Source organism: Thalassophryne amazonica, chromosome 17 (genome assembly GCF_902500255.1).
Source record: "Thalassophryne amazonica chromosome 17, fThaAma1.1, whole genome shotgun sequence".
Classification (NCBI taxonomy): Eukaryota; Metazoa; Chordata; class Actinopteri; order Batrachoidiformes; family Batrachoididae; genus Thalassophryne; species Thalassophryne amazonica.
The window spans coordinates 39632709-39660636 of NC_047119.1; the positions used below are offsets into that span (position 1 = coordinate 39632709).

At 43.3% G+C, this 27928-nt stretch overlaps 1 protein-coding gene across 1 annotated transcript; it reads right to left on the minus strand.

Moving 5' to 3' along the window:
- Positions 1–232: 232 nt before the first annotated feature.
- On the minus strand, positions 233–27919 carry wdr36 (WD repeat domain 36). Its single transcript, XM_034192579.1, is given in 24 exon segments — positions 233–624; positions 3182–3369; positions 3566–3647; positions 4367–4486; positions 4563–4702; positions 4773–4864; positions 14076–14183; positions 14515–14594; positions 14691–14761; positions 14764–14798; positions 15483–15648; positions 15717–15834; positions 15921–16063; positions 16146–16235; positions 18386–18451; positions 18573–18693; positions 21094–21269; positions 23065–23197; positions 23313–23367; positions 23517–23649; positions 24650–24767; positions 27005–27105; positions 27193–27220; positions 27682–27919. Coding segments are annotated over 24 exon segments (2661 nt in total). The 5' UTR covers positions 27829–27919; the 3' UTR covers positions 233–474.
- Positions 27920–27928: the final 9 nt, after the last annotated feature.

Below are 27928 nucleotides of genomic sequence, written 5' to 3' on the forward strand. Positions count from 1 at the left end.
AGAACTCATCTTGAAACCACCACAGACAGGAGCACAAGAGGCGGTCTTATTTAGAGGACACTGGTGTAATGACGGCAACTGCATCAAGTGGAAACAAGTGACAATGTTCTTCTGCATTACAACTTTAATGAACACCAGCCCTGGGATGTCACTGCTCAATGTGAACCACTTGTGGAAGGTCCACTGTTGTACCAAAAGGCCCCCATTTTAGAGAGTTTTTGGTGCTCTTCTGTCACCTTCTTGCTCAGCTGTTCTTGTGGGTTTCACGCTATTGAAACAGTTCTATTTAAGTGATGAATTCATTGACTGGTTTTAGGTGCCTCCAGTCAAGCTGAATCCAGATCCGAAGTCTGTTTTATCTTCAAGGTTAGGAAAAAAAAAAAAAAACTTTGTTCAAGTTTCAGTCATTTATAACAGCAAAAATAAGACTGAGTGTCTCTGAATAGGAAAAACATTACAAATGTGTGTTCACCATCACAACAACGCGCTCTTGCTGTACGCCAGCAGGCACAGCGATTGGTCAAATGATGCCCTTAGCTCTGCCCAGCCTGACTCCAGCCGTGAGGAAAGACGGAGCAATGCCTCCATGGCAATAGCATCTTGAGACAAGGCGTGAAGATGAAGCTGGGGGGGGGGGATCAGAAATGAAAATTTTGAGTAACACTTAGATTTTTTTTTCTTATGAAAATAAGAATCCCCCAAATCCCCAAAATAAAGAGTTGATAACAGAGGAAAAATATCAAAATCAGAATTGAATTTTTGCCAAGTAATTTTGCATAACCAAGGAATCTGATCTGGTGTTATTGGTGCATAAACAATAAAAGAAAAACACTTCTGTAAGAAGTAAAAGAGTCAAATAGGCAAACCTACATTCACTATTAAATATAAGTAAATGGGACCCTGCAAAAACAGGTGACTGAGGTACAGCACCTTTCAGTGCAGGGATGACCAATCTGTACTTTATGGGTGGTTGGGGGGGCAGGATAAGTGGTGGTCTCTGGAGTTATTTATTCATCTAGCTGTGGATGGAAAGAAGCTGTTTTTGTATCTTGACATTTTGGTCCTGATGGACCTCAGACTTTACCAGAGGAGAGGGTGACAAAAAGTTTCTGTCCTGGGTGGGAGGGATTGGCCACAATCTTCCTTCCTCGCTTCAGAACTCTGGAGGTGTACAGGTTCTGTAGGGATGGCAGATTGCAGTCAATCACCTGCTCTGCTTCACAGATGATAAGGCTGCAGTCTGTTCCTGTCCTTGGCAGTGGCAGCAGCGTACCAGACGGTGATGAAAGCACAGAGGATGGACTCAATGATGGCAGTGTAGTTGAACTTCCTCAGTTGTCTCAGAAAGTACATCCTCTGTTATGCTCTCTTGATGAGAGAGCTGACGTTAAGCTCCCACTTGAGGTCCTGGGTGATGATGATCCCCAGGTAGCAGAAAGACTACACAATGGCAACTAGGGAGTCAGAAAGGGTGATGGAGGCGGCCAGGACTAGGTACTTTCCAAATTCAATAAACATTTCCACTGTCTTGAGGGCTTTGAGCTTCAGATTGTTCTGTCTGCACCAGGTGGTCGATCTCCCATCTGCAGGCAAACTCGCCCCCATCAGAGCTGAGTCCAATGAGGGACATATCATCTGCGAACTTCAGGAGTTTCACAGGTTCGTGACTAGAGGTACAGCTGTTGGTGTACACGGAGAAGAACAGAGGAGAAAGAATGCAGCCTTGGGGGGATCTGATGCTGATGAACGTGTCATAGATATACCCTCCCATCTCCACATGCTGCCTCCTGATCGACAGGAAGTCAGTGATCCACCTCCAGGTGGAGTCAGGCATGCCAAGCTGAGAGGGCTTGTCCTGCAGCAGGGCTGGGATGATCATATTGACAGCAGAGCTGAAGTCAACAAACAGAATCCTGGTGTAGGTTCCTAGGGAGTCCACATGCTGGAGGATGAAGTGAAGTAAAAAAAGGTTTCCAGATCAGAAGAACAGTGCTGTTGGATCACTGGCACGTTGTTACAACTACCACTGTTGATGTAAAAACAAGATTCCCCCACCCTTCGTTTTGCCCGAGAGGCCTGCGCCGCGATGCGCTCTAGAAAGATGGAAGCCTGCCAGCTGCAGCGCAGAGTCTGGTATCGATCAATACCTAGAGTTTGTCCATTTTATTATAGTGCACGTGGGAGAGGAAGATTCCTAGAAGCGGTGTATGGCGTCATCGGCGCATCTCCCACCTCTGGCGTTTCACTGCGTGGACAAAGGTGAAGGCACCTTTGGCCAAGATCACCAATAAATCCACTGAAGGCTCGAGAAAAATGGGAAACAAAACCACTGGCGTTGTTCCCCTGATTTTCATGAGCTCTGCCTGGGTGAAAGAGGTCCAGCGACCGTTGCAAATCACAAGAGTAACACAAACACACACACACAAAAAAGTCTACCGAGATGACCGTACATGGCCCCATCTTGGAAATGAGACTTACAGTCCATAAAATACAGTAATCAATCCAATTTTGAAGTATTTTAGGTGTCTACTGCGTGCAAAATTTGACATATCAAGCAGAAACAGGAGGTGACGTTTTACACACTTTATGCTTCAGTTGAACAGAAAAGTATGTGTGTGTGTGTGTGTGTGTGTGTGTGTGGGGTGGTGAAGTCATTTGTTGCAGGCCAAAAGGTCAAAATGAAAAGAAAAAAAATCTACAGCTTGGGTTTTTCTACAATTATCAAATAGAAAAGTGTCATAAATTCAGACTTGAGGACACTGCAAGTGCACAATCAGTGGCACAAAGATACTGTGGGGGTGGCACGGTGGCTTAGTGGGTAGCACTCTTGCCTCACAGCAAGTAGGTCTTGGGATCACTTCACGTCTGGTCCTTCCTCTGTGGAGTTTACATGTTCTCCCCATATCTGTGTGGGCTCCCTCAAACAAAAACATGCTTATTCAGGGTGTGCTCCTTTCTCTGCCCCTTAGCAAAGCAGCCTTTCTACATCTGGAGTCGGTCTCCGGGCGCTCGACTGTAGCTGCCCACTGCCCCTAGTGGTTGGATTGTGTCTAACTGTAATTCGCATGGTTCAATGCAATAAAGGCGGTTCTTCTTAACAGGTCTTCACACGAGGTCCAAACACTGAGCTTCAACAGACAGCCTGTTTTCAACAGAATGTGAAAATCAGGAAGACGCTCACCTTTAGGAAAAGCGCCAGGTAAGCGTGTGCCAAATCAAAGTCCCGCCCAGTGGTCAACATGTTGTCAATCATTTGGATGAAGGCTCGCAGAAGGCTGTTGGCTCCTCCTCCTTCGGCTGCAAGAGCAGCAAACTCCACGTAGATCGCTGATGGACCGCAGTCTTTCAAGATATGCAGCGAGCGTTCAACTGGATGGGGAAAAACAAACCACCAAGAAGAAATTCATTAACATTTAATAAACATTTTTTAAATAAACTATTGATGCAAAAAAACATTTAAATTTCCCAATGAATTAAAAACATCAAAAATTTAAAGAAATGTGAAATCATTTTTTTATATAACCACTGAACTTCAAAATAAAAGCCTGCAGGAAAAGACACTCACATGACCCTGACTGAGCAGCTACTTCCAGAGCCGAGCTGAACTCTGACCTCTGATCCAATGAGTTCAAATGCAGCACCTTTGACTGAAACGACATAAACCAATTCTGACTATCATTTACCAGGATCCTTCTGAGTGTGTGTCCGTCAGTATATGTCTGTGTGTATATATGCGTCCGTCTGTGTGGCCGACTTCATGTGATTGTGAAAACATTTCAACATGACATTCATATGCAAGTCAAAGGTCAAGGTGAGCAAAAAGGATTTTAAGTCACATGAATCAGTAAACAGTCATTGTGATGTCACATCACAATGTCATATGACAGTTAAAAAAAAGAAAAAAAAAACTTTTCTGACATCACTGTGACTTAAATTAGTCCCATGTAATGAAAATGATTACTGCAAATCTTTAGTCATTTTTAATCAATGAAAATTTTATTTATAGTTGCTATAAAAAAATAATAATTTTGTGGGGAGTTGGCAGTTGTTGCCTCTTTGTTTAATATATGGAGCACCTTTTAAATGTCACATCAAAGTAAAATTTGGATCAGATTAACATCCTAGGTTTTTGTTTTTTTGGGTTTTTTTTTGGAAGAACTCATCTTGAGCACAAACATTCAGAACATAAATATGAGAAATCGTTGTATGGAACAGATTAGTTTGGATCCACAGGAGGACAGAGCCTGACATGGTACATAAAAAAGGAACACCCAAAACACATGAAGCTGCTGAATGTTCAGAATGACTGACAGGTTGTTTAATAACTGGACCAATCAGACGCCAGATCCATCAGCAGAAGAATTACCTGTTGCTCCTGATTGGTTGCCATGGGTAACAGGAAGCGTGGCGCCACACCAGGCAGAGTGGGCAGGAAAAAAGGTGCAGCGGCAGGCGCCACAGGGGGTGCTACAGGTTTGTTCCTTTTCTGGAAAAACAAAGAGTTTTTTTTTTTTTTTATGGGAAACTTTAATGATACTTCCTGCTAGCATGAACACGCTAACCTTGATGATATCCAGGTGCAGCAGACTCTTCCAGCGAGACTCCGGCAGCAACGACAACGTCACCAGCTTCAGCCCCAACTGCTCCGCCGTCTCATAGTCATCATCCATCTCCTCTGATGTCACATCCTGTTCCAGTTCATCTGGCAGGAAAAGTGAGGCTGTTACGTCACCACCAAAGACCGTGGAGCCCGTTTGGACAACACAACAAACCTGCTGCAACGCCTGGCAACATCTCCTCAGCTGCCTGATAGTCTGAGGGAAGTGGGCGGAGCCCCACCGGGCCACACAGGCTCTGATTGGTCCTGTGGGGAAACAAGCTGCAGTGTCACCCAATCAGCAGGACAGAAATAATTAAGCAGTGACAACAAATTCTAAAAACACCTAAACAAACAACAAAAAAACTCTGCAACTTCACACCTCTTTCAAAAGGGGCAGTTACAAATGTTGCTGTCTCAGCAGTGCCCGACTCCACCTACCTCCCAGCCAGCCCATAAAAAGGTGAAAAAAAAAAGAGAGTGGACCAGAGTGATGAATATGGGTAGAACGTGGCAACCTATTTCAAAGTTAACAGGATAACTGTGGTTGGATGTTTTATTCATGCGATGCTTCTTATACATGGGTGGTTAGGAAGCGGTTCAGTTAAGATAATGTCACGAACCTATCAACACCTGCTTATTAGTGCTAATATACAAATTACACAGTGAAATGTCACTCAGCAGAAACACTGGAGCTCAGAATCCTCAGCAGATCTGTTAGTATGATCAACGCCACACTATCTCACAATAAATAAAAAATTACTCAGGAAGGACAAACACGTTTGATGCCACAGCAGCTAGCAACCACTGCTAATGGCTAGCTCGTGGCTGTTTGGACCATGCTTAATTTTTCATAATTTTATGGTTTAAACTATTTAAACTGATGTATTTAAAAAGAAAAAAATACAAGCTAGCCAGAGACCAAAACTGTTTTTTTGTTTGTTTGTTTCAGGCCATAAATCTATAGTGAGCGACTCACTTCTGGGTCCTCAAGTGATCATTTGAGGAACTGTAGGAGGTTATTGAATTTGGGTATCGGTTTCTTCGGCGTCGCCATAAAATACTAACTGTTGTGTACTGTTACCAGTGGTGGGCACAGTTCCGCTAATTGAAGATAATGTTTTCATTATCGGATTAGCTTTTCAGATAACTTTGAAAACCATCATTGGACCAACTATCTTCTGATAAGTTTTGGTCTGATAATTTTTAGACCGCTAACATTTTTGCAGACGTAGCTTTTGTAGTAGATGCACAGTTTTATCCTCTACAAACAGAGAAGAGCTGGTTCCAGAAGAAACCGCTGTATCCTCTGCAGGCAAAGGAGAACTGGTCATAGAAAACAAAAAACTCATTTCTTTTGACCTGACACTAATGCGCTGCAATAGCACCCAAATCATCCAGAGGCATACAGTTTTAACTTATGGTTAAAATTTTAACCAAACTAATTTTGGACAAATTATTTAAATTAACGTCACGTCTGAAGTTTTATAATATCAGATATATGTTTTAGTTTTAAAGTAATGCACTAATTTTGAAAGTTTTAGTGTGGACATGGTGTGTGCACAGTGCATTATGGGTATTCACAACACAAGAAATGCATTTGAGATGCTCTGATCAGGCTCCATACGGACAACAGCATTAAACTCTTTGTATATTGTGCCTAAAACTCTCATGAATATATTCTCTGGGTTTATAGATGTTATTGTGTTTGTTTTATGTAAAAATGCCAGAAGAAGCCCAGGTTGCTTTTCCAAAAGCCGAAAAGTATGTTCAATTGTGATTCAGGCCGTGTGATATAACCGGCATCAAAATGCATAGAACACTGCCATCTACTGGCGATCGGTTACATCACAGTGTTGTCGACCGCAGGATTTTAAAAATTATCTGTAGGTTTCCAAAACCTGAGAGACCCCACACGTGGAGATAAAAAAAAAAAAAATCATAGATCTGACAGGTTTAGTTGTACAGTGTGTGGTGTCAGCCACACAGTCAACACACAGATTTCACACACGAACATTCACAGGTCAGACACCTCGCTTTCTGATTGATGCATGTTACATTTAGCTCCTCACGTCCTTCTGAGCAGATCAGAGCGCTCTTACAAACCACACACGGCAGAAATATCTGATAAGGTCATATTTAGCGTCATCACGATTGTCGGGCGCCCTTAAGATTGTCAGAAGGGGACGATCGGGTCCAATATCAGCCTAATTATCTTGCCATGTGAACCAGGCTTGATGTTATGACGCCTCACAGAGCGAGTGATTGATCTGTTATAACACCGCACCAAACATGTTTTCACTATTATTTGAGTTCTTTGTGCGACACATCATTATTCAAGCATTCAAAAGGCGATTCCTATTGCCACAAAACTCCAACCGCACACAAGAAAGTTTTTTGACAGTTTTTGTTATTGAAAGAAACCTTGTCTCCCTAACCGGATAGAGTTGTGATGTCATCACATGTGCCCTTAGGCGCTGTCTAGCGGGATCTTGACAATTTCTTCTTTTTTTTTTTATACAAATGGAAAAAAAAATGATATTTTACAAAAGCACATTTATTTGTAAACACCAACACGTTACATTGACTCACTTGTGTTGGTTTTTACATAGAATGAATGACTCAACTAATCAGTATGAGCGGAGGCTTAGTTACCCATAATCCCCTTTGGAGATCTGTGTGTTAATATTCAAATCTTCAGAATTAGTGCATTATTTTAAAATTAACAGATATGTGTTATATATCACTTTGTACATTTTAAGAGTTTACAATAATGTAATTATTCTATCCGGAATAATTGTATTTTTAAGACAAAACCATAATTCAAACCTGATTTCCATTTCAAGAACTCTGCCTCATCGCAGGACCACTGTATCCTGTCAGGGTAAATGATGTTTTCCTACAGCAGGGGGCAGAGTGCACAAAGACAGAAGCGCTGGCTCACTGGCTGTTTGGGTTTGTGATCGCCATTGGTTCTATCAGAAGCTTTGGCAGTGTTTAAACTCAAAATCAGCTTCTTAGTAGCTGAGAGCGTATGGGAGGCAAAATTTAAAGTTATTGGTTATCTGTAGCTTCCGATAAGTTTTTAAGCAGTTTATCGGTTTAGCATTAAAAAGATCACTTTTCAGTTAGCTGATTACCAGTTATCGAAGCTAACTTTTTGGTTAGCTGTGCCCACCACTGACTGTTACTAACTAGGACACATAACTGGTGTATTCTATTTCATTGCTCCTGACCGCCAGAGGGCGGTGCTTTAGCACATGGATAACTACATGTGCGCAGCACAGAGGTTGAGAATATATACCAACAAAGTTGCGCCATTGGATGTGACCTGGGTGACATCACTGGTTGTCTTTATATACCAGATGCACCCAGCACTCGCTTCTTTTCTACATTCTCGCATTCTTAGAGGTTGAGAACGCATTTAGCTGCAATTGCCGCTCTCGCTTGTAGCCTCACAACCCACCTTCGGTTGGAGCTACGTGCACTGCACACATCCTCCAGAGGCTGCAAGACACGGCTTCACCGTTTTTTTGTATCTTTGACTGATGCCTATCGTGAGTACACCTTCCTAAACGCTGGGTGCGCGCCTTCGCCGCTGCCCTGCTGGGTATTTTCCTCTGTGCACATTAGCTGTGTTGTTTTGACGAAAGCTGGCTATTTGTTTAGTTGTGTCACTAACCCCGTTAACTACGTGGTAGTGTGTGTATCAGAACCAGTATAGTGTACTGTGCTGGGCTTGCCGTGAGTGTTCCTCACTCCTTGAAGTACTTCTTCTGCGCTGCCGCCATTTTGCTAAGTTTAACAGCTCCGCTAGCAGCTAGTGTTGTCGTCATTGCTTTAAGTGACTTAGCACTTGGGCTGTGAGTTTTTCGGCTGTGTGCATCGTGTTAACTTTTACATTGTGAGCGCTTCACGCTCTGTGCCTCGTGTCAAGTCTACGGCTGTGAGCGCTTCAGGCTCCGTGCCTCGTGTTAGCATTACGCTGCGAGTGATTCATGCTCCGTGCCTTGTGTTATTATTTACACTGCGTGTGATTCACGCTTTGTCTTTCTATCTGTAACCATCAGGGCTTGCATTAGCCATCTGCATGCAGTTCACAATGTTGACAGGGCCTTTGTTGCATGGCTGTAGTACCTGTTTGGCTCCCTTGAGCCCAGATGATGGACACATGTTTTGTCCCTCGTGTCTTGGGATCGGACACCTGAGGGAAGCCCTGACTGGCGATGCCTGCCTTAATTGTGCCAGCATGCCACTGGCAGAGAGATCTGCTAGACTTGCGGCATTGGAAAGTGGAATGTCTAGTGCGACAGGAAGGAACCAAAGCACCATAAACGCCCACATGCAGGAGCCCCTTCTGCTAAGAAGGTTACTCATGACCATGCTTTGGCTGAAAAGGTCAAAACGTTGACTCCTGAGTTTGCTCAGATTAAGTCCTTGCTTCTGAATCTACAGCCTAGGGATGCTGTGACAGTTCCTGTTGTCCCTAATGAGGCTGATCAGACCAATGTAGTTACTCAGCAGGAGGAAGATGTCATGCTATGCTGCGACTGATTCCTTGTACATGACAAGTGATATAAACTGTGTGGAGGATCAGGATGAGAGGGGGTCTTCTCCAAGCCATTCATTAGTGGGCTCTCACACCTCTGAGGCACAGTCCCCTGCCGCAACTGGACCTGGACTATCCTTTGTCAAGCAAGCTGTTCAGTTGGCTTTATCCAGGCTTGGGTCGACAATCCCCTGCGGGAGAACCACCGCTTCAAGTGCCTGTTTCAAAGTCACTCAGAAGCCTGAGTTTCAACGTTCCAGTTTCACAACCATATATCGAGGAGCTCCACCGATGTTGGGGCAGACCCCAATCATTAACCCATCTATCGTAGGACTGCAGAGCCCTTAGCTCTGTGTGTGATTCGGCGCAGTATGGTCCAAACCGTATGCCCGCCATTGACAGCATTATTGCGAACCTGGCTGTGGCTCTGGCTGATGCTGCTCGGCCGGATGCCCGCTGCCCACAACCTCAGTGTAGGGTCACTGATGACCTCCTCAACAAAAGCTATGGTCATTTTGACTGTTGGGGTTTTTCTGTAATTACTGTATGGCTTTTGTCTTACAATATAAAGCGCCTTGGGGCAACTGTTTGTTGTGATTTGGTGCTATATAAATAAAATTGATTTGATTTGACATAGCTGCTCGCATTGGTTGCCTAGGCAACTCACTGTCCCATTTAGCCCTTGCCTTCCTCAAGTCTTTGAGGGAGGCAGAGGTTGATGATGCTACTCAAAGTCTTAGTGATGCCTCACTCCAAACCTTTGCTTATATGTCCAGAGAGCTTGGCAGACTAATGTCAACCCTTACGATCACTAGGTGTCAGGTGTGGCTTGCGCAGTCCCCCCTGTCGGAATCCTGCAGAGACACACTCTGTTCACTGCCGGTTCTTCCAGGCCAAGTATTGGACTTGCGGCCCCAACAAACTTTGGAGCGTGCTGTTGAGGCCTAGTAAATCTCGGTGACAGTTTGTTGACCTACACCGGTCTTCCAGACCTCAGCCAGTCAGACGTGCTACAGCTTTCACTCTACATCCAGGCTCCCACCTACTCCCAGAGCTGCATGTGCTTTCGCAGTTGAGGCCAGCTCTCCCAGCGGCCTGCCTTTCAGAGCATATGGGCAGACCCCCGAGAACTGAACAGTTTCACAGAGCTTCCAGTAATCGCGCCCAGAGGTCCTCAGGGATGCGAGGCAGAGGTGGTCGGGTCTGACTGCCAACGTTTGGCCCTCAGCCGTTTTTCACGAAATCATCTCAGCCACTGGGAGGCTCAAGTTCAAGACCCATGGGTCATTTCAACCTTGTTCGAGGGTTACAGAATTCAGGTTCAGATGTCGTCCTCCAAAGTTCAATGGGTAGGATACTGCTGTTTCCGACTCGGTGCAGTCTGCCGCCGTACAACGGGAGATTTTGGAACTCCTGAAGAAGGGGGCCATAGAGCCAGTTCACAGTTCAGACCAGCTCAGGGGGTTCTATTCAATTTACTTCCTTGTTCCAAAGAAGGATGGCGGCTTTCATCCCATCATTGATCTCCGACATCTGAATCGTTATCTCAAAGTGCTGCAGTTACACATGCTCCGCACAGTATACATCCTTTAAGCTATCACACCAGGAGACTGGTTCACAAGTGTTGACTTAAAGGATGCCTATTTCCATGTCAGTGGCGCCTCGTCACAGGCAGTTTCTCCGCTTTGCTTTCGAAGGTCAGGCATACCAGTTCAGGGTGCTTCCTTTCAGCCTCTCTCTTGCCCCTCGTACATTTACCAGATGTATGGCTGCAGCACTAGCCCCACTGCAAGCTCTTGGATTAAGAATCTACCCTACTTAGACGATTGGCTTGTCTGCGCTCCGACTCAGGACCTGGCGCACAACGACAGCTGTTCTACTGAACCATGTCTCTCAGTTAGGACTCGCAGTGAACTTTGCAAAGAGTTCTCTTGTTCCCAGTCAACAAACAACCTTCATCGGCATTGCCATCAAATGTCTGACTATGACTGCATCGCCATCCCCGCAGAGAGTGGACGATGTAATTCGTCTCGTCTCACACTTTCAACGGGCTGTGACGCTGCCTTTTGGTTTACTGCTCCGGTTGATGGGCCAATTGATTGCAATGTCGCTAGTGGTACCTTTGGGACTTCTGTTTTTACGTCCCCTACAGATATGGATCAACAACCTCGGCCTCAACTCAAAGTTGCATCAGCACAGGCTTGTACGACTCTCCAACCAGTGCCTTCTGCACTTCAGACCCTGGGAGAACGTGGACTTCATCTGCAAGGGTGTCCCTCTAGGCTCCGTCCCTTCTTGCCGAGAGGTGGTTGTTACAGATGCATCACTCAAAGATTGGGGGGCCGTGTGGAATCACATGATGGTGAGGGGTGTCTGGAGTCCTCAGGAGAGACTCCAACACATAAACGTGCTGGAGCTTCTCGCTGTGCGACTGGCTCTCAAGCATTTCCTCCTGGCCCTGAGAGGAAGACATGTTCTTGTCCGGTCAGACAACACGTCAACAGCCTATCACATAAACCATCAGGGGGGCACCAGGTCCAATCACTCATTGGCAGAAACTCGGAGGCTTCTCTTATGGGCGTTGCCTCGCCTTCAAAGTGTCAGAGCAGTTCATCTGCCCGGCGTACAGAACGGCACTACGGATTTACTCTCCAGACAGAAACCACCACCGGGAGAGTGGAGACTGACACCAATTGTGGTCCAAATGATCTGGCAGAAGTATGGTGTAGCAGAAGTGGACCATTTCGCTTCAAGCACCTCGACACATTGCCCACGGTGGTACTCCCTCTCGGAACCAGACAGCCCGCTGGGGCAGGATGCATTGGCTCACCCGTGGCGGGATTGCCTCCTTTATGCCTTCCCTCCTCTCCCACTGCTAATGTTGACACTGCACAGGATAGACCAGAGCAGCCACAGGGTGCTGCTGGTTGCTCCGTTCTGGCCAGGGAGGATTTGGTTTCCCATGATTTACAAACTCCTCAAGGGGGAACCTTGGGCTCTCCCGGAGAGGAAGGATTTGTTGTCACAGCTACAGGGGAGGATTTGGCACCCTCACCCAGAATGTCTTCAACTGTATGTGTGGCCATTGAGGGGTCGGACTCATTGTTAAGTTCTTGTGACCAGGCTGTTGTTCAGGCTATCCTTAATTCACGTGCTGCTTCTACCAGGGCTTTGTATGACAACAGATGGAAGCTGTTTGCGCGGTGGCGTGAGAACCAAAAGTTAGACCCGGAGCGTTGCCCTGTGCCTATTCTCCTCAAATATTTACAAGAACTGCTGGAGAAAGGACTTTCTGCTGCTACCTTGAAGGTTTATGTTGCTGCAATCTCTGCCCGGCACATCTACGTTGATGGCCAGTCAGTGGGTTCACATCTCTTAGTGTGTCATTTTTTGAAAGGTGCTGTACGTTTGCGGCCTCCAAGGCTTGCACGCGTACCTTCATGGGACCTTCCTCTAGTCCTGGAGGGTTAAGCTTATCCCCTTTCGAACCAGTTGAAAGTGCTGATCTTAAATGGGTGTCAGTGAAGACTGCCTTTCTACTTGCACTATCTTCAGCTAAGCGGGTGGGAGAGCTCCATGCCCTATCAGTCACTGATGACTGTTTGCGATGCAATTCTGACGGATCTGGGGTTACGCTGTGGCCTAATCCGTCCTTTTCACTCAAGAGAATTTCAACCTTTCATGTTAACCAGCCAGTTTCCTTGGCTGTGTATGCCCCGCATTCTGATCCAGGATTATCTGTTTCAGGTTCCCTGTGTCCTGTCCGAATGTTGAAGCAGTACATTAGTGCGACTGCCGGGATCCGGAAAACGGATGCCCTGTTTGTGTATTATGGTGATCACAAAAGAGGCTGTGCTGTCTCAAAGCAGCAACTCTCACATTGGGTCGTGGATGCCATTTTACAAGTATACAGGTCCAGAGGTCTTTAGCCTCCTAAGGTTACGTGCCATTCCACCAGAGGGGTGACCACCTCCTGGGCTGCACTGAGAGGTGTCCCTTTGAGTGATATTTGTGCTGCTGCTACGTGGGCTTCGTCCTGTACCTTTGCCCGCTATTACAGACTGAATGTGGCTGCTCCTCCTGCGGTGACTTCAGCAATGTTGTCTGCCTCCACTCCCCACTGCTGATGCGAGGTGAGTGTGACTCTTCATGACCCTGTTGGTATTAAGTCATCCAGGGGCTAAAGCACCGCCCTCTGGCAGTCAGGAGGAATGAAATAGAACAAGAGTTACGAATGTAACTACGGTTCTATGAATTCCGGATGACCGCCAGAGTTGCTTGTCACAGAGTCTTGCGAGTTCATTCCGAAAAGAAGCGAACGCTGGGTGTCCGGTATATAAAGACAACCAGTGACGTCACCCAGGTCACATCCAATGGCGTGACTTTGTTGGTATATATTCTCGACCTCTGTGCTGCGCACATGTAGTTATCCAGGTGCTAAACCACTGCCCTCTGGCAGTCATCCGGAATTCATAGAACTGTAGTTACATTCGTAACTCTTGTTTGGAATGTTACAGTAAAAAAAGTTATGTTTTGGTTTCTTCCTGTTTCCACAGTCAAATGCTCAGTCTTTATTAAATAAATGCATTTGAGTCTGTTGTCTTCGTCATCATGGTTCAGAACCACAGATCGGTCAGCCAATCCATAAAGGTGGCTCATTGTGTTTGGGTCCATACGGGATTAAATCATAAATTAAACCTTTTGAATCTTCACTGGAATATTTTTAAGGTCAAAACATTTAAGGTAGCATCAGATGATTTGTTTGTTTGTTTAAATTAATTTAACTTGAACTGCACTTTGTTGATTCTGAGAATCCAGATCCAGCAAGGTCTGCCCTCCCTGACCCGGCCTGCTTCTGGTCATGAGCCAGATCCTGTCAAACATCACATTGTGAAAATAGTTAAATACTGAAAGCTGACTGGGTCAGACCAGAGGTGGATCCCCACGCTGTCCACGTGTGCTGTCGCTAGGAAGTCTCCTGTTGGCGACATAGATGCCGCCACCGGTGCCATGGAAACCAGGAAGCAATCAACAAGGCTGAACAAAAACAAAATTACAAACATTTTTAGCACATCTTGTTCATATTTTTCTGTTCAAATTATTAAAAAAACTTGAGAAATAATACTCAAAACCAGAAAATCTCAAATTTAAGGTGCAAGTAAAAGTAATCACATTTTTAAAGACATGATTTTTAAATTGAGCAATTTATAAAAATGGATTCTAAAGTCTTTTAAAGGATCAATAAGTTTTTATCCACGTTTTATTTTTCATGACTTTATCAGACTGTTTTCTTCTTTTTAATTACTATTAGGAGGACTCAAACCATCAACCACATTACAGGCTCAAGGAGTCTTTGTTGAACTCTTACCATCCAGATGGAAGATCCCAGGTCCGGATGGTGCAGTCCATCCCCACTGTAACCAGCCAACGGCCATCTGGGCTGAAAGTCTGAAAATCAAATTTCATTTTCTTTAAACTCTCAAGGTACGAAGCATTAGCTCAGTTAGCTTGTAACATTAGCCACATTAGCACTAATGGACTCACCATGTCATTGATGTTGCCTTGGTGACCAGCAAATTTCCTCACGATTCGTCGCGTTTCAGTGTCGACCACAACAAGGTGAAGTCATCAAGCGCTAATGCTAGCATACCACTGCAAAAAAGGGATTCCATTAAAAAAAAAAAAAAAACATTAAAAATGAATCAGTAATCCATTAATAGAGCAGCTAAATTTTAAACTTTAACCATGATTCAGATCTTGTGTGGCAAAGCTGAAAGAACAGTCAGAATTCTGCAGTCAGGAAAAGGGGGCGTGGACACTGTTAGATCAGCATGATATACAGACCAGAAAAAGTCACGCTAACAACACAGCACTATTTCTCCCCTCATCCATCAAAGTCAACAGAGTGAGTGAGCAAATGTTCAGTTAGAACCACAACAATCAGTTTATGTCACACATTAAGATGGCTAAAAACAAACACCAAGAAACAGATAATCGTTCAGCCACCCACCACTATGTAGCATCACGCTTGCTGGTCATGATTGTTAGCCACCCATCATTATGTAGCATCATTCTAGCTGGTCACGATAGTTAGCCACCCATGGCTATGTAGCATTGCCCTAGCTAGTCACGATAGCTAGCCACCCGTCATTATGTAGTATCATACTAGCTGGTCACATGATAGTTAGTTACCCATTGCTATGTAGCATCATGCTAGCTGATCACATGATAGTTAGCCAACCAACGCTATGTAGCATCACACTAGCTGGTCGCATGATAGTTAGCCAACCAACGCTATGTAGCATCACACTAGCTGGTCGCATGATAGTTAGCCACCTGTCTCTGTGCAGCAACATGCTAGCTGGTGATGCATTCAGTTGCAGCTCCTCTTCCTGTTTCTTGGTCTTGAAACGCCAAAATTTCAGAAGCCTATCAGATCCCGTGGACAGCATCACCTGGTTCAGTGCATCGACCGCCACGCCTCGTACCTGGCCACTGTGCGCTACAAAGAAGGAGCCAGTTAAAGTGACAAAATACTGAACTTCCAGCAACAAACAATTCAAACCATACCTTTCTCATTGTCACCGTAGCAACCGCGATGCAGACCAGACTGCAGGTTATACGTGTCAACCCGCCCGCTCGACAAACCAATCACTGTAAAATTACCACAGGAAGTAATGTCGACGGCCTGTCAAGACAAATGGAAAGTCAAGTGAACTTTAGTGAAATTAGGGGGAGGAGTTAAGTCACATCAAAGACAGCAGCTGGCATTACCGTTGCTATGGCATCACCGTGGGTTCCAGGTGGTAGCAAATGGTGATTGCCCATAGTGCACTGCTGGTAGTTCCAGGTGGTAGTTGCTAGGCGACCACGATGACACGCGACAATGCTGTCCCAGTCTGACTGACGGGCAGCAGCTGCCAATCAACAGAGAACTCCTTAGTATAAAACCTTAACTGATTTATTTACTTATTTTTAATTAACTGCTACAGCACCCACCAGAGGAGAAACCTGTAATAGCAGGAAGTCTCAGCTCCTCATACCGCAGCCCTTTCTTCTTCTTCCGCTCTTTCTTCTTGTTAATGGAACCTGAACAAAAACAAACCCATTGCTATGTAGCATCATGGTCGCTTCAGATGTCAAGCTAGTTTTAGGTTCTTCCCAGATCCACATTTCTCATATAAAACCATCAAGACCTTACAGGAGGTTTAGACCAAAGTTTCTGAAAGGAAGGAAGAAAGGAAAAACAACCGTATATGATTTTTTTTTTCTAACTGATATTCTTCAATCGACACAGTCTGATCTGGTTTGTCTGAGGAACTGCTTAACGGCACTGCGGCCGTGTGCAGCGTGTGAATGCAGCATCAGATAGGGACAGTGGTGGGCACAGTTCAGCTAATCCGATAGCAGATAATTATCTAAGCTAATGTTTTTGCCATCGGATTAGCTTTTCAGATAAGTTTTAAAACTTATCCCTCATCAGACCAATTATCTTCCGATAAATTTCAGTCCGATAACATTTTCCGATAACGGTCAAAAACGTTTGTAAACCCTTGTTGTATGTTTCTAGCCACGGTGCAGACTGGCTGCCTGTCACTTTCTGATGACGTCATCATTGAGCGCAAAACGTGATTGACCGGTCGACGCAGGGAGCATTGTGGGTAGTGTAGTTCAGGTTCACTTTGGACGTTACAGTGGCTTGTCCACTCGACACAAAAACAAAACAGACTTTAACATTATTTTATTTCTTTGTGGCTGTAATTTAATCGCCAAGACTCGGTGGGGGAGAGGAGCTCTCATGGCGCAGCTGTGTGTCCAGAGGGAGGTACTTTTCTTAACGTTTAGACACCGTTTTGGATTTAAAATGTGGATTATTTATTGAGATGAATTCCAATGAAACTAACAGGTAAGAATTTATATTTACTACGTGTATTTTACTCTGCCATTCAATGCATTAATACTAGATGCATTTCGGATGTTTAAGCGGCAGGGTTCAAAGCATGCGAAAAAAGCAGCAGCTTTTAGCTTGTAAATGACGGTGTATGTAATACCGAGATAAACTGTGACTTCTAATACTGTGTTACTGCTTTTGAAAGATGATGACAGTGTTTGGGGTTTTATTTACTCATTTTTCATGTGTTCTTTGTATTTGTGATCCTTCAATTTACCCAGAAGCCCCTGCGGCGCTTAAAGTGAAACTGGTTTATCAGAAGTCGACAGTGTAATCTGATGTGGCTGCGTCAAAATCAATACTAATAGTTATCGGTTATCTGTAATAAAGATACATTTTTAGCAGTTTATCGGTTTATTGTCATAAAAGATAACTTTTCAGTTATCTGATTAATGGTTATCGAAGCTAACTTTTTGGTTAGCGGTGCCCATCACTGGATAGGGATGTGGATAAGTAGGCCAACGCCTCGATTAGGTTCTGCATAATTGCATGTGACCACATTTCCGGGAGTCACACAGGGAGTTTCCTGCGATTCACGTTGCTATTGGCTGTTGGAGGGACATCCTGATCTATTTTTAGGCCAATGACGTAGAAGAATAGCCCAGCTCCCACCTTGTGTTCGAATTTTCATCACAGGCAATCAGAGAAAGAAGTTACCTGATTTCTTGTCTTTGCTTCATCAAAGTCACTTAAATTGCACCGGAAAGAAGAATAGGGATTAAAAATCAATGTATAGGGAATAAAGAGCAAGTATTTCTCTTCATTTATGCTGAATTTTAGAAGGACTGGCCGTTTCAAAAGATTCTGGTCTATCGCCAAAATCCAGTGACTGCCAGTGTTGAGATAATATATCATTTAAAATGAAGGACAGGTGGTAATCCATCATTCCTGAAAATTTCATGGAGATATATTGGATATTAAGAAAGTTATGAGAAAAAATATGAAGGAACATGTGCAACTCTGTCACAAAGGCCCTACTGTTTCATCTATTCATTAAGGCCAGGAAAAGCTTGATTCCCAGCACAAAAACATTCATAACTTCCTTAATACTTAAGATAATCACATGTAATTTCAAAGGGTGTTTCATGTTCCTTCTGAATTCACAGTCAGATTTTATATTGGTATGGGATAGAATTTTTATACACGTCCCTACATCAGAAAGACATTGGATCATCAGTGTCGTATTTATGAACTTCTTCAGTCATAGATCGAGTTCTAAAAAAGACGAATGCCAGATTTCTGCATAAAATAAAAGTCAAACTTTGTCCAGGACTGAAGATTAACTGACCGTGACCCAGGTTCTTGTTGAAACGCTCATGCACAGTGGAGAACGACTGTAGCGTCCCGTCCTGTCCTGTCGAACCACAAAATGATCATCATTTATTCTAAATGTGTCAGAAATAATGTTAGAAAACATTATCAAACGTTTGTTTACAAACAAGGGTAAACACGTTTAGCGATAAAATGCTACGTACCTGCACTGAGGATGTTTTTTCCATCGTTCCCATGGTGACGGATTGTGGTGGGTGGGGCACTGTGGCCCTGTCGACTCCGCAGTAACCTAGCTCCACCCCCCTCCTGATCAAATATCCACACCTGAAATGATTGATTATTTATCAGGAAAAGTTCATAAAAAGTGGAGGCTGTCATTATTTTACACACTGAGACCAAATGGTCTTTTGTGCTGCGATTTTCACGTTGTATGCAGTTTATAGAAGATGATCTCAAAGGCTGAGACTCAACTTTAATCAGTGCAGCATAGCCTCAACCTGACCGCACTTGCTGTACTTATTAGACTTAGCTGTGCTTGTGTGTGCGTGCACGTGGAGTGTATATACACACACACACACACATATATATATATATATATATATATATATATATATATATATATATATATATATATATATACATACACACACACATATATACAAACACATACATATACACACACACACACGTATAGTGCGACATTCAGATCCATCAAACAGGAAACTGTATTCAAAGCAAAGTAAACAGGAACAGAAAAAACTTCAGCAGACTGCTGCGCTCGCTGTGAAAAACACCAAAATACACAGGAAATCATAATAATCTGCTTCCTGTTGATGCAGATATAATCACACAAGATGTGTTCAATGTCATGTAAACAGGTCATAGCGTCAATTCCCCAATGAGACAGGAAGTGCCCATGAGCAAGGGTTTTAATCTCTCTCTCTCTAAGACAAACTTCTTCCAAATAAATGAGCTGATTGGAGAATAAAGATAATTCTCCTGTCAGAGGGCCCAGAGCCCTCCATGCAAAATTCTACCTGAAGAGGGGGGTGGGTGGGGGGGTGCCGACGCGTGAGCACGGCCAACATTAAGTCCGTCGGAACGCTTGTTTCAAAAAATGTCTGATTTCATCACAAATAAAAAGTAAATCACAAATAACTGCCCCATTTGTGTCCATTTTTTTGTCCTTTCCTCATTCATTAAATGTGTTCCTTGTAATTTAATTGAATTTAATTTCGGGTGGGTATTTAACAAACTTTCTCCAAAAAATAAAAAAATAAAATAAAAAAGGGGGGGGGGGGGGGTGAGCTGATGCTCGGCCCTGGGCCCTCCGACAGAACCTTTTAGCTCAGTTTCCATCAACACATTCAGCTCATCAGTGTTTCCAAAGTCACGCAAAGTTCAAGATGTGCAAGAAACTAAGCCACTGGTGTTGATCAATTTTTTGTACAGGTGATCTTATCTCGTGCACGTGAAGGCTCATTCAGATAAAGAGCCGCCCTGAATAGCCTTTTATGGTCACAAAACTTTGCTTTATGGCTATAAGAACTTTCACTATCTGTCCAGCAATAGAGGCATTAGAGAGAGACAAAAAAAAAAAAAAAACATACCAGATGCAGAAAATACATTTCCAGCACATAACTCCAGGCAGACAAACTCCTCTTCATATCTCCACCAGAATGCTATGTCAGAGCACCATCAGACTGCACAGAGGGCGTGGCACAGCTGCAGCACCACATTGCGATGACCATCAGTCATTAACGATGGAATTTTGCAGCTGCCTGACCCTGATGCATTATGTTCCTTCATGTGTTCTGTATTCCCCAAATGCAGGCCTACTTTGTGTTCTAAAGGTTCAAAAATCACAATAAAGGTCAGCAGGTCACAGGGTGATCTCTGATTATGCCCCTTTTCTCTGCTGTTCTCTTTCATTAGAATTAGCTGCAGCTACCATTTAGTATTAGTTCTGCTGGGTCTGGATTTTAGACGCTGGGCTGTTTTAGTAAAGCAGAGCAATCTCCTGCTAATGGACATTAAAAATATAATGCAATTCTAAAATACTCTCAGCCGTATGAGTATTGTCTTCTTTATAATCTGCAGTTATATATGGGTGATTATATATATATGTGTGTGTGTGATTATACATTTAATGTTATATTAATTATTAAGATCCTATTGTCTTACGTACAATTTGTACATGTTCAATAAAGCCCCTCTATCAATCAGTCAATCAATCATAAACAATATTCACCTCTGAAGTGATTTACAAGACATATTACAGAAATGCTCGTGTGCACAACCCAAGAACGCTCATGGAGCGACAAAGGCAACTGCATGTTGCAGTCGTTTGTAGCTAATGTGACTGTAGCATCAGACCGCGGTCTTCATCTCCAGGGGACGGACTGGTCTGTCTTCTTTGCTCATGTTTTATGTTCAGTGCACAGTTAAGTACTTAAAGCTTGGCTGCTTCAACAATATGGGAGACCTCCGAGTCGACAAGAGCCAACAAGTTCAAAAGGTCATGTTGTAGCTTATAAATGTGAACTGAGGATACAAGAGGGACAACAAGGTCACAAACAGGAAATGTGGGCCCTGAAGTCAACAATGCCATCAACAAATAAATGAAAGGATGCTGTGAGTTTTCTGAACGTGGAGTTGGTGTTTGTCATAATGGTTCTTCAAAAGTTTTTTCTTTGACCACAAAATGTTTTCAGACACAGTTACCTTGATAGCATTGTCGGCTCCACTGGTGACCAACAGTGGTTCCCCATGTAGGAAGGTTGCCGCACTGATGGCTGTTCTGTGGGCATCTCTCTGCTGGGCAACAAGCTGGCGACGCTCAAGATCCCAGAATGCAATGTGGCCTTGTGGACTCCCGGACGCCATGACAGGAGGACCATCTGGGAGACACATATGTGAGCGTTATGATGTGGGGTGGGCCAACACGTCTGGAACTTGCCCTCAACCAGTTCTATACTTCACATTAGGGTTGGTGGGCCTGTACTTTATTTTATGCACAAATTATATTAAAGTTAAATCATAATTCTAATCCAATTACATTTGTTCCGCAAATCTGATTGCTTAATGGTGTGTGATTTCAGACCATAAAATATCGCGTTTGACGGAGGAAAAATATTCGACCGTTTCACATTTGATGTATTACTCCACACCCTGACTGCACGTGTTGCTACTCAGATGTCAATAATGACGCTGTCGGCTGAGAGCGAGCGAAAGTGGCGGAGCAACAACAATGCCAAAATGGGCGAATTTAAGATACCATACGAAAGTATTGATGCGGATTACTCAATGCAGTTGACAACATGGAGAAATCTGTGGGTCTGCTCACAGAATTTCCAGTTTGGCATGAAGACGCTGTTACTATGGTAAGCTTCGCTGAAAACACGGTTCCAGGTCAAATTACTTACAGAAAAATAAACCGTGCAAACGATGGAACTGGATTAGAATGGGAATAGCCCCCTTGTATCTGATGATTTGTGGACGTTAATGCTGGATTACGGTCGCAACTATCCATTTTACTAGCTCCATTAACGCATCACTGGTAAAACTCCTTTTTACCAGCTCCGTTAACAAGTCGCCGGTAAAACTCAATTTGCGACCAGAAAATCCAGCATTAACATCTGCAAATCATCAGACACAACAGGGTTATAACTTAAATTTACATTCAGAGAAGCAGAGTCATTGTCAATATTCTGCACATCAGGAAGTCATTTTTCTACTGCTGGAGCCTCCAGCACATTCTCTGCGTGACTTCAGACAGCTGAACTCTTCTAGGTATCTGTTTTTCCTGCACATGTACAAATTTCACGCTGAGCAGCAGAATGTCTCCCCACAGGACATTTGGCCTCATTTCAGCGCAGACAGCATGCGGGCCGTGGGCCGCCCAGCGCAATCTCACCTCATCTCAGCTGTTTCTCCTAGAAATAAAGAATCGCCTTCATTTGTCTGTGACTGACATACATTAAAGATCATTTAGCATACCACAATGGACTCAGTGTGGTGGGGTGAGGGGACGTAGCATCATGATGTCAGCCATCATGAACTGTCCACTACTTCACACAACCACAGGAAGTGATGCATGCAGACAGATGAGCGGGAATAGAGTTCTAAACATTTTCAACAAGTCAATTACTTTGAGCCAATTGTTTTATTTTAGAAAATGTTTATTTGTTTTTGTGGGTGAATATCCATCTCTAAAAAGCATTTTATTGGTTTTGTTCTGACTTAACTGGGTTCAAGTACAGAAGTAAAACTGGTCAGGACCGCATGGACCTGAACCACACGGTCCAGCTGTCCCTAAACTGTGCCTCCATTGCAGCAGACTCTGAAGAAGTGTGGCTGTCTGATAGTTCTGGCCTCTCAGTAGTTATTGATTGTGCAGAGTTTTGCTGAAAGCATTTAACAGATACTGGACCACACAAAAACCATGTGTTATACTCCGCCACGTCCGGGGTCCGAGAATTCAGACCGACAGACTCCTGCATCCTGAAGCTTTTATGACATGTTAAAGTGGGCCCACAGAACATTTTTGATTAAAGTTCCATCGACCCGAGCTGCATAATGCACTTAACCCTCGTTTGTACCCTCACAGTCTCATCAGTTTTCTCTGTGTGTTTTCATGGATGATGACATCACCACCACATAAGTACACAGTGTAACAACAGCAAGCTGCAGCACCTGTTCGGAAGGCCAGCGAGCTGATTGGTCCCCACTCCTGAGTGAAGCTCATGAGCGTCTCATCCAATCGGATGTTATGAATGACAATGCGACCTGTTGCCATGCCAACACCAACTACGTCCACTGCTGGACTCTGCAAAATTAGACATAAGAGCAAGTGAAATTTAAATTCTGTCTGTTACTAATCAATGAACATGTCACTACAACCACTGTGTGATGTGTTTATAATACTGTGCTTAAGGACAGACCTGCTGCAGAATAGTGACCCCTGCTGCCCAACCAGGGAACGTGTACAGCATCTTACTGAGAAAAATAAATAAATGAATGCAATTTTTAAAAAAAGAAGAAAAAAGATTTTGTTTGTCTTTGCTCATAATAAATGTTGATCAACTGTCAGTGTCATAGTGAAAAACATTAGCAAGACCCATTAGCCCAGCTACTAACATGCTAACCTAGTCTTGATGTTCCAGAGCTGCAGTGCACCCTGGGAACTTCCCAGCAGCACCTTGTTCAGGTAGGTGCTGGGATGCATCATGGCTGACAGGTCAAAGGTCACAGGGTCAAACTGCAGTCGCAGATAGATGTCTGCAGGAAGAAAAAAGATGAGGCACCAGACAAATGAAATAATCTAGGGATGTGGAGATTAACTGATACAAATTGTTATCTAGATACAAACGTGCGCGATGCGAGTGTATTGATTCATTCAGTGTGCATCGATTCAATTGACGGATGAAATCGCGATGCATCAATCACTGCATGCTTGCACTGATTTTTTCCCGACGCACATTGAATGCACCATGGACGGAATCGTGAAAGCAAAGCATATTTCTACCGCAACAAATCTATTTCAAAATGGAGGCCCACGACAACAGTGCAAGCAGTTTTAGGATATTTTTGACGCACCTAAAACATTTAAATCAGATGTTTGGAATTATTTTGGCTTAAAAGAAAAAAAAAAAGATGGGAAACTTCACAAGCGGCAGGTTGATTGGAAAGAATGCCGTGGCTGCCGCTGCACCCCCTAACTCACAAAACTGGTGAGAAAAGTATCTCAAATGCCAAGGCGGTACATTCAGCCACTCATTGAGAGTGATGTTGTCTACAGTTTACTGTACTGTTTAAGTTCTGACAGTGTGATCAAACAGGTTCTAAATATGAGGGAACTGATTCCTGTTCCTTAATGTTGAATCTGGTAAATTTGCTGCTTATAAGGAGTAAAACAAATTCTCTGTCTCTAGTAGAATCAGAAGAATACCATAGTACCAATACCATGATACTGAATTGCAGCTTCTGATTTTCCATTTACATTTTTGGTATAATTTCTTTGCATCATGCTGAATCACATCATATTGCATCAAATCGTATCGCATTGTGAGTAATTGAATTGCCATCAAATACATATCAAATGACATCAAATCGGGAACAGGGGTGAATCGTATTGCATCGTATTGACAGTATCGTCATGTATCGCAATATGTATCTTATCACTGGTAGTGTATCGAGAAGTGTATCGAATCGTTGTCAGTGATGAGATTCACATGCCTAAAATAATCCATTCCATTATGCCACACCCCCTGCTGCTCACCACCGCCCTGGACGTCCCACACGATGACATCACCACTGCTGTCAGCAGAGATCAGCTGATCACCAAGAGGAAGCAGCAGCCGAACATCCTGTCTGTGTCCGTGGTACTGCATCACCACCTGTAACCACGGCAACACATCAGCACCTGGATGAGAAGTTTAATTTACCCACCTGTAATTCTAACAACAAACTGCCTGTCTGTAACCATGGTAACACTTCAGCACCTGGATATAGTGAATACTTCTATCTCAGAGTTTCATTTATTAATTTATTTTTGGCGTCAAATTTTTTTGTAATTAAATACAAAAACAGATCAAATACAAATAAATACAACTAAAATACTGCATCCTTCAAATTTCACAAAACTGGCAAAATTTAGTTTCTACAAGGGTGGTGGCCAAGAGGTTAATGTGCTTGGTTTCAGTGCAGAAGGTTCCGGGTTCAAATCCCACCCCTGCCACATTTCTCCATGTAATGTGGAGTTGCGTCAGGAAGGGCATCTGGCGTAAAACCTGTGCCAATTCAACATGCAGATCCACCTTGGATTTGCTGTGGCGACCCCGAGTACAAACAAGGGAGCAGCCGAAGGGACCTATTTTTACTGAAATCCTAGTATTATAATATCAGTTTATTTTGAAACACCTTTCAAAATTACAGCTCATTATAATGAAGAGAATGTATTTATCTAGGGGGAATTCCATTACCAATATTTTATTTTTCTTGTTATGCCATCTACAGGAGAACATGCGTGTTAGGGGGTTCATATTATATAGTGAAAAAAAAAAAGGTGTGAGACTTCGGGCCACATGTTGTTTTTGTTCCACTTGGGGTTTTATAGGTGCAGACCAAATTTGAACTCAATCAGATAAGATTTAGAGATCCCCCAGAGTGACATTTTCCTCTCCCTCCGATGGCAAGGTAACGTCACCCTAACGGGAGAATACTCTGATACCATTATTTTTCTGTTACAGGTACACTGAGGCAATTAAGTATTTGATCCACTGTTGACTTTGCACCTTCAAAGAATGGAGAGGTTTGTAATTTTTATTGTAGGTACACTTCAACTGTCAAAAATAAAATTCAGAAAAATCACACTGTATGATTTTTAAATAATTTATTTGTATTTTAGTGCATGAAATAAGTATTTGATCACCTACCAACCAGCAGGAATTCTGGCTCTCACAGACCTGTTACTTTTTCTTTAAGAAAAACTCCTATTCTGCACCTGTATTAATTGCACCTGTTTGAACTTGTTACCTGTATAAAAGACACCTGTTCACACACTCAATCAATCACACTCCAACCTATCCACCATGGCCAAGACCAAAGAGCTATCAAAGGACACCAGGGACAAAATTATAGACCTGCACAAGGCAGGGATGGACAACAGGCAAGCAGCTTGGTGAGAAGGCAAAAATTGTTATGATTATTTATTATAAAGTGGAAGAAACACAAGATGACTGTCAATCTCCCTCGGTCTGGGATTCTATGCAAGACCTCAATTCGTGGAGTAAGGATGATTCTGAGAAAGCCCAGAAATACATGGGAGGACCTGGTCAATGACCTGAAGAGAGCTGGGACCACAGTTGCAAAGATTACATTAGTAACACACACTGTCATAGTTTAAAATCCTGCATGAAAAGCTGACGTGATTTTTGGCTGGACTGAGGAACTACACAAAGTCGTTTTATTTTTTAATGAAAGTCCGAAGTCAGTGCACAGCATCACGGACTACATGTCACAATTTGAACTTCAGCAGCAGTGGAACACCAAAATCAATACAGTGTTCCACAGTTTTTTGTGCATCAGTTGATACTTAAACTAAATAAGGAGCTTAATCCATAACAACATTATCAAGGCCGCAATGCGAGTAAATTTTTGTTGCATGGATTGTTTGTGAAATATCTGTCTTGTTTGTGTTTATGAATTGTGTTGTACTGAATAAGTAACACAAATTTCTGATCTTTGATCTGCTAAAGTCTTATCTTAAAATGTAAGTCTCTTTTCTGTTTATAAATTAATAAAATATCAAATGACAAGGATCTATTTTAGCCGTTATATATACAAATAATGAATGTTTTTACATTCTTTCAATGGAACGACTATTTAATTCAGTGAAAGCTGGAACAAACCATTCAACTCATTAAATATTTGTACCATTGAACTCAAACATTCATTATTTGAAGACTATGTTGGGGAAGAAAGCATTTTATATTTCTTTTTGTTTATTATTTGCATATTGAAAGAGAAAAAATGCAAGTCATAAAAAAGTTCAGCAACTGTACAGCTTTAAGAACATGAAGGAAATTGTAAAACAAAGAACAAATTAATGTTTTTGTTAGATTGTTAGTTTGACCTCTTTGTTTCTGGCGAAGGCACTGATGACACGGCCAGCGGCGGCAAACACCAACATCCTGTCTGCTGCAATGCATGTGATGTCTTCTGACAGGCTGTTACCTAGGAAACCACATCAAATGCCATCAGAAGATCACAAGGGCAGAACAGTGAACCAAACTAAAAAGTCTGTGGCGTTCAGATACTCACTCACAGCCACGATGCCCAGCCTGTTCACCTGATGAACAACACAATCGATCACCAATAAATCAATCCATTCATTAATAACACTTCTTACAATCAGGGCAGCCTTAAATTTGCTGTGTTCAGCAGCTACACTTTACTGCACATCATAAAAACCATCACCATAAATCTACTTTTGTATGATGCTGCACATCCAGTATTAAACCAAATACTAAAAAGTCTAACTTTATCTCAAATAAAGTCAAACTTTTAACGTTAAAACGATGACGACGAAAACGTGAAAAGTGTAAAATTCCATCGCACGAGAACAGATTTACGTTCTGGTTCGAATCCGTCTGATGGATAGTTTTAACCTGCTTGTGGGCGTGGCATATTGCTGTGGATTGCCCCTCACAATATGGCGGCAAACATTTGGCGTACATTTGTGATTGTTGCCGTGTAAACTGGTCAGGCGTAAAAACGAAGCAGTGTGCGTGTAGACCGGTGTGGACTTACGTTGTGCGTGTGCAGACGTTTTCCCGCCGCCGTCACCAGGTAAAACTCGCGGTGTTTCTTGTGGTAGCGCAGCGCGTGCGGCACGTGGTTGGCGTAAAGTCCAAGGACCCGGAACCCGGAGAACAAAGAGCTGCCGCCGGCCGACATGTCCGGTAGCAGCCAGGAAAGTTTGTCGGATTAAAAACAAAGTAATGCGAAAAATTACCAAAAGGGACTGAATACCGAGCAGCTGTGAGAGGAGGGGGCG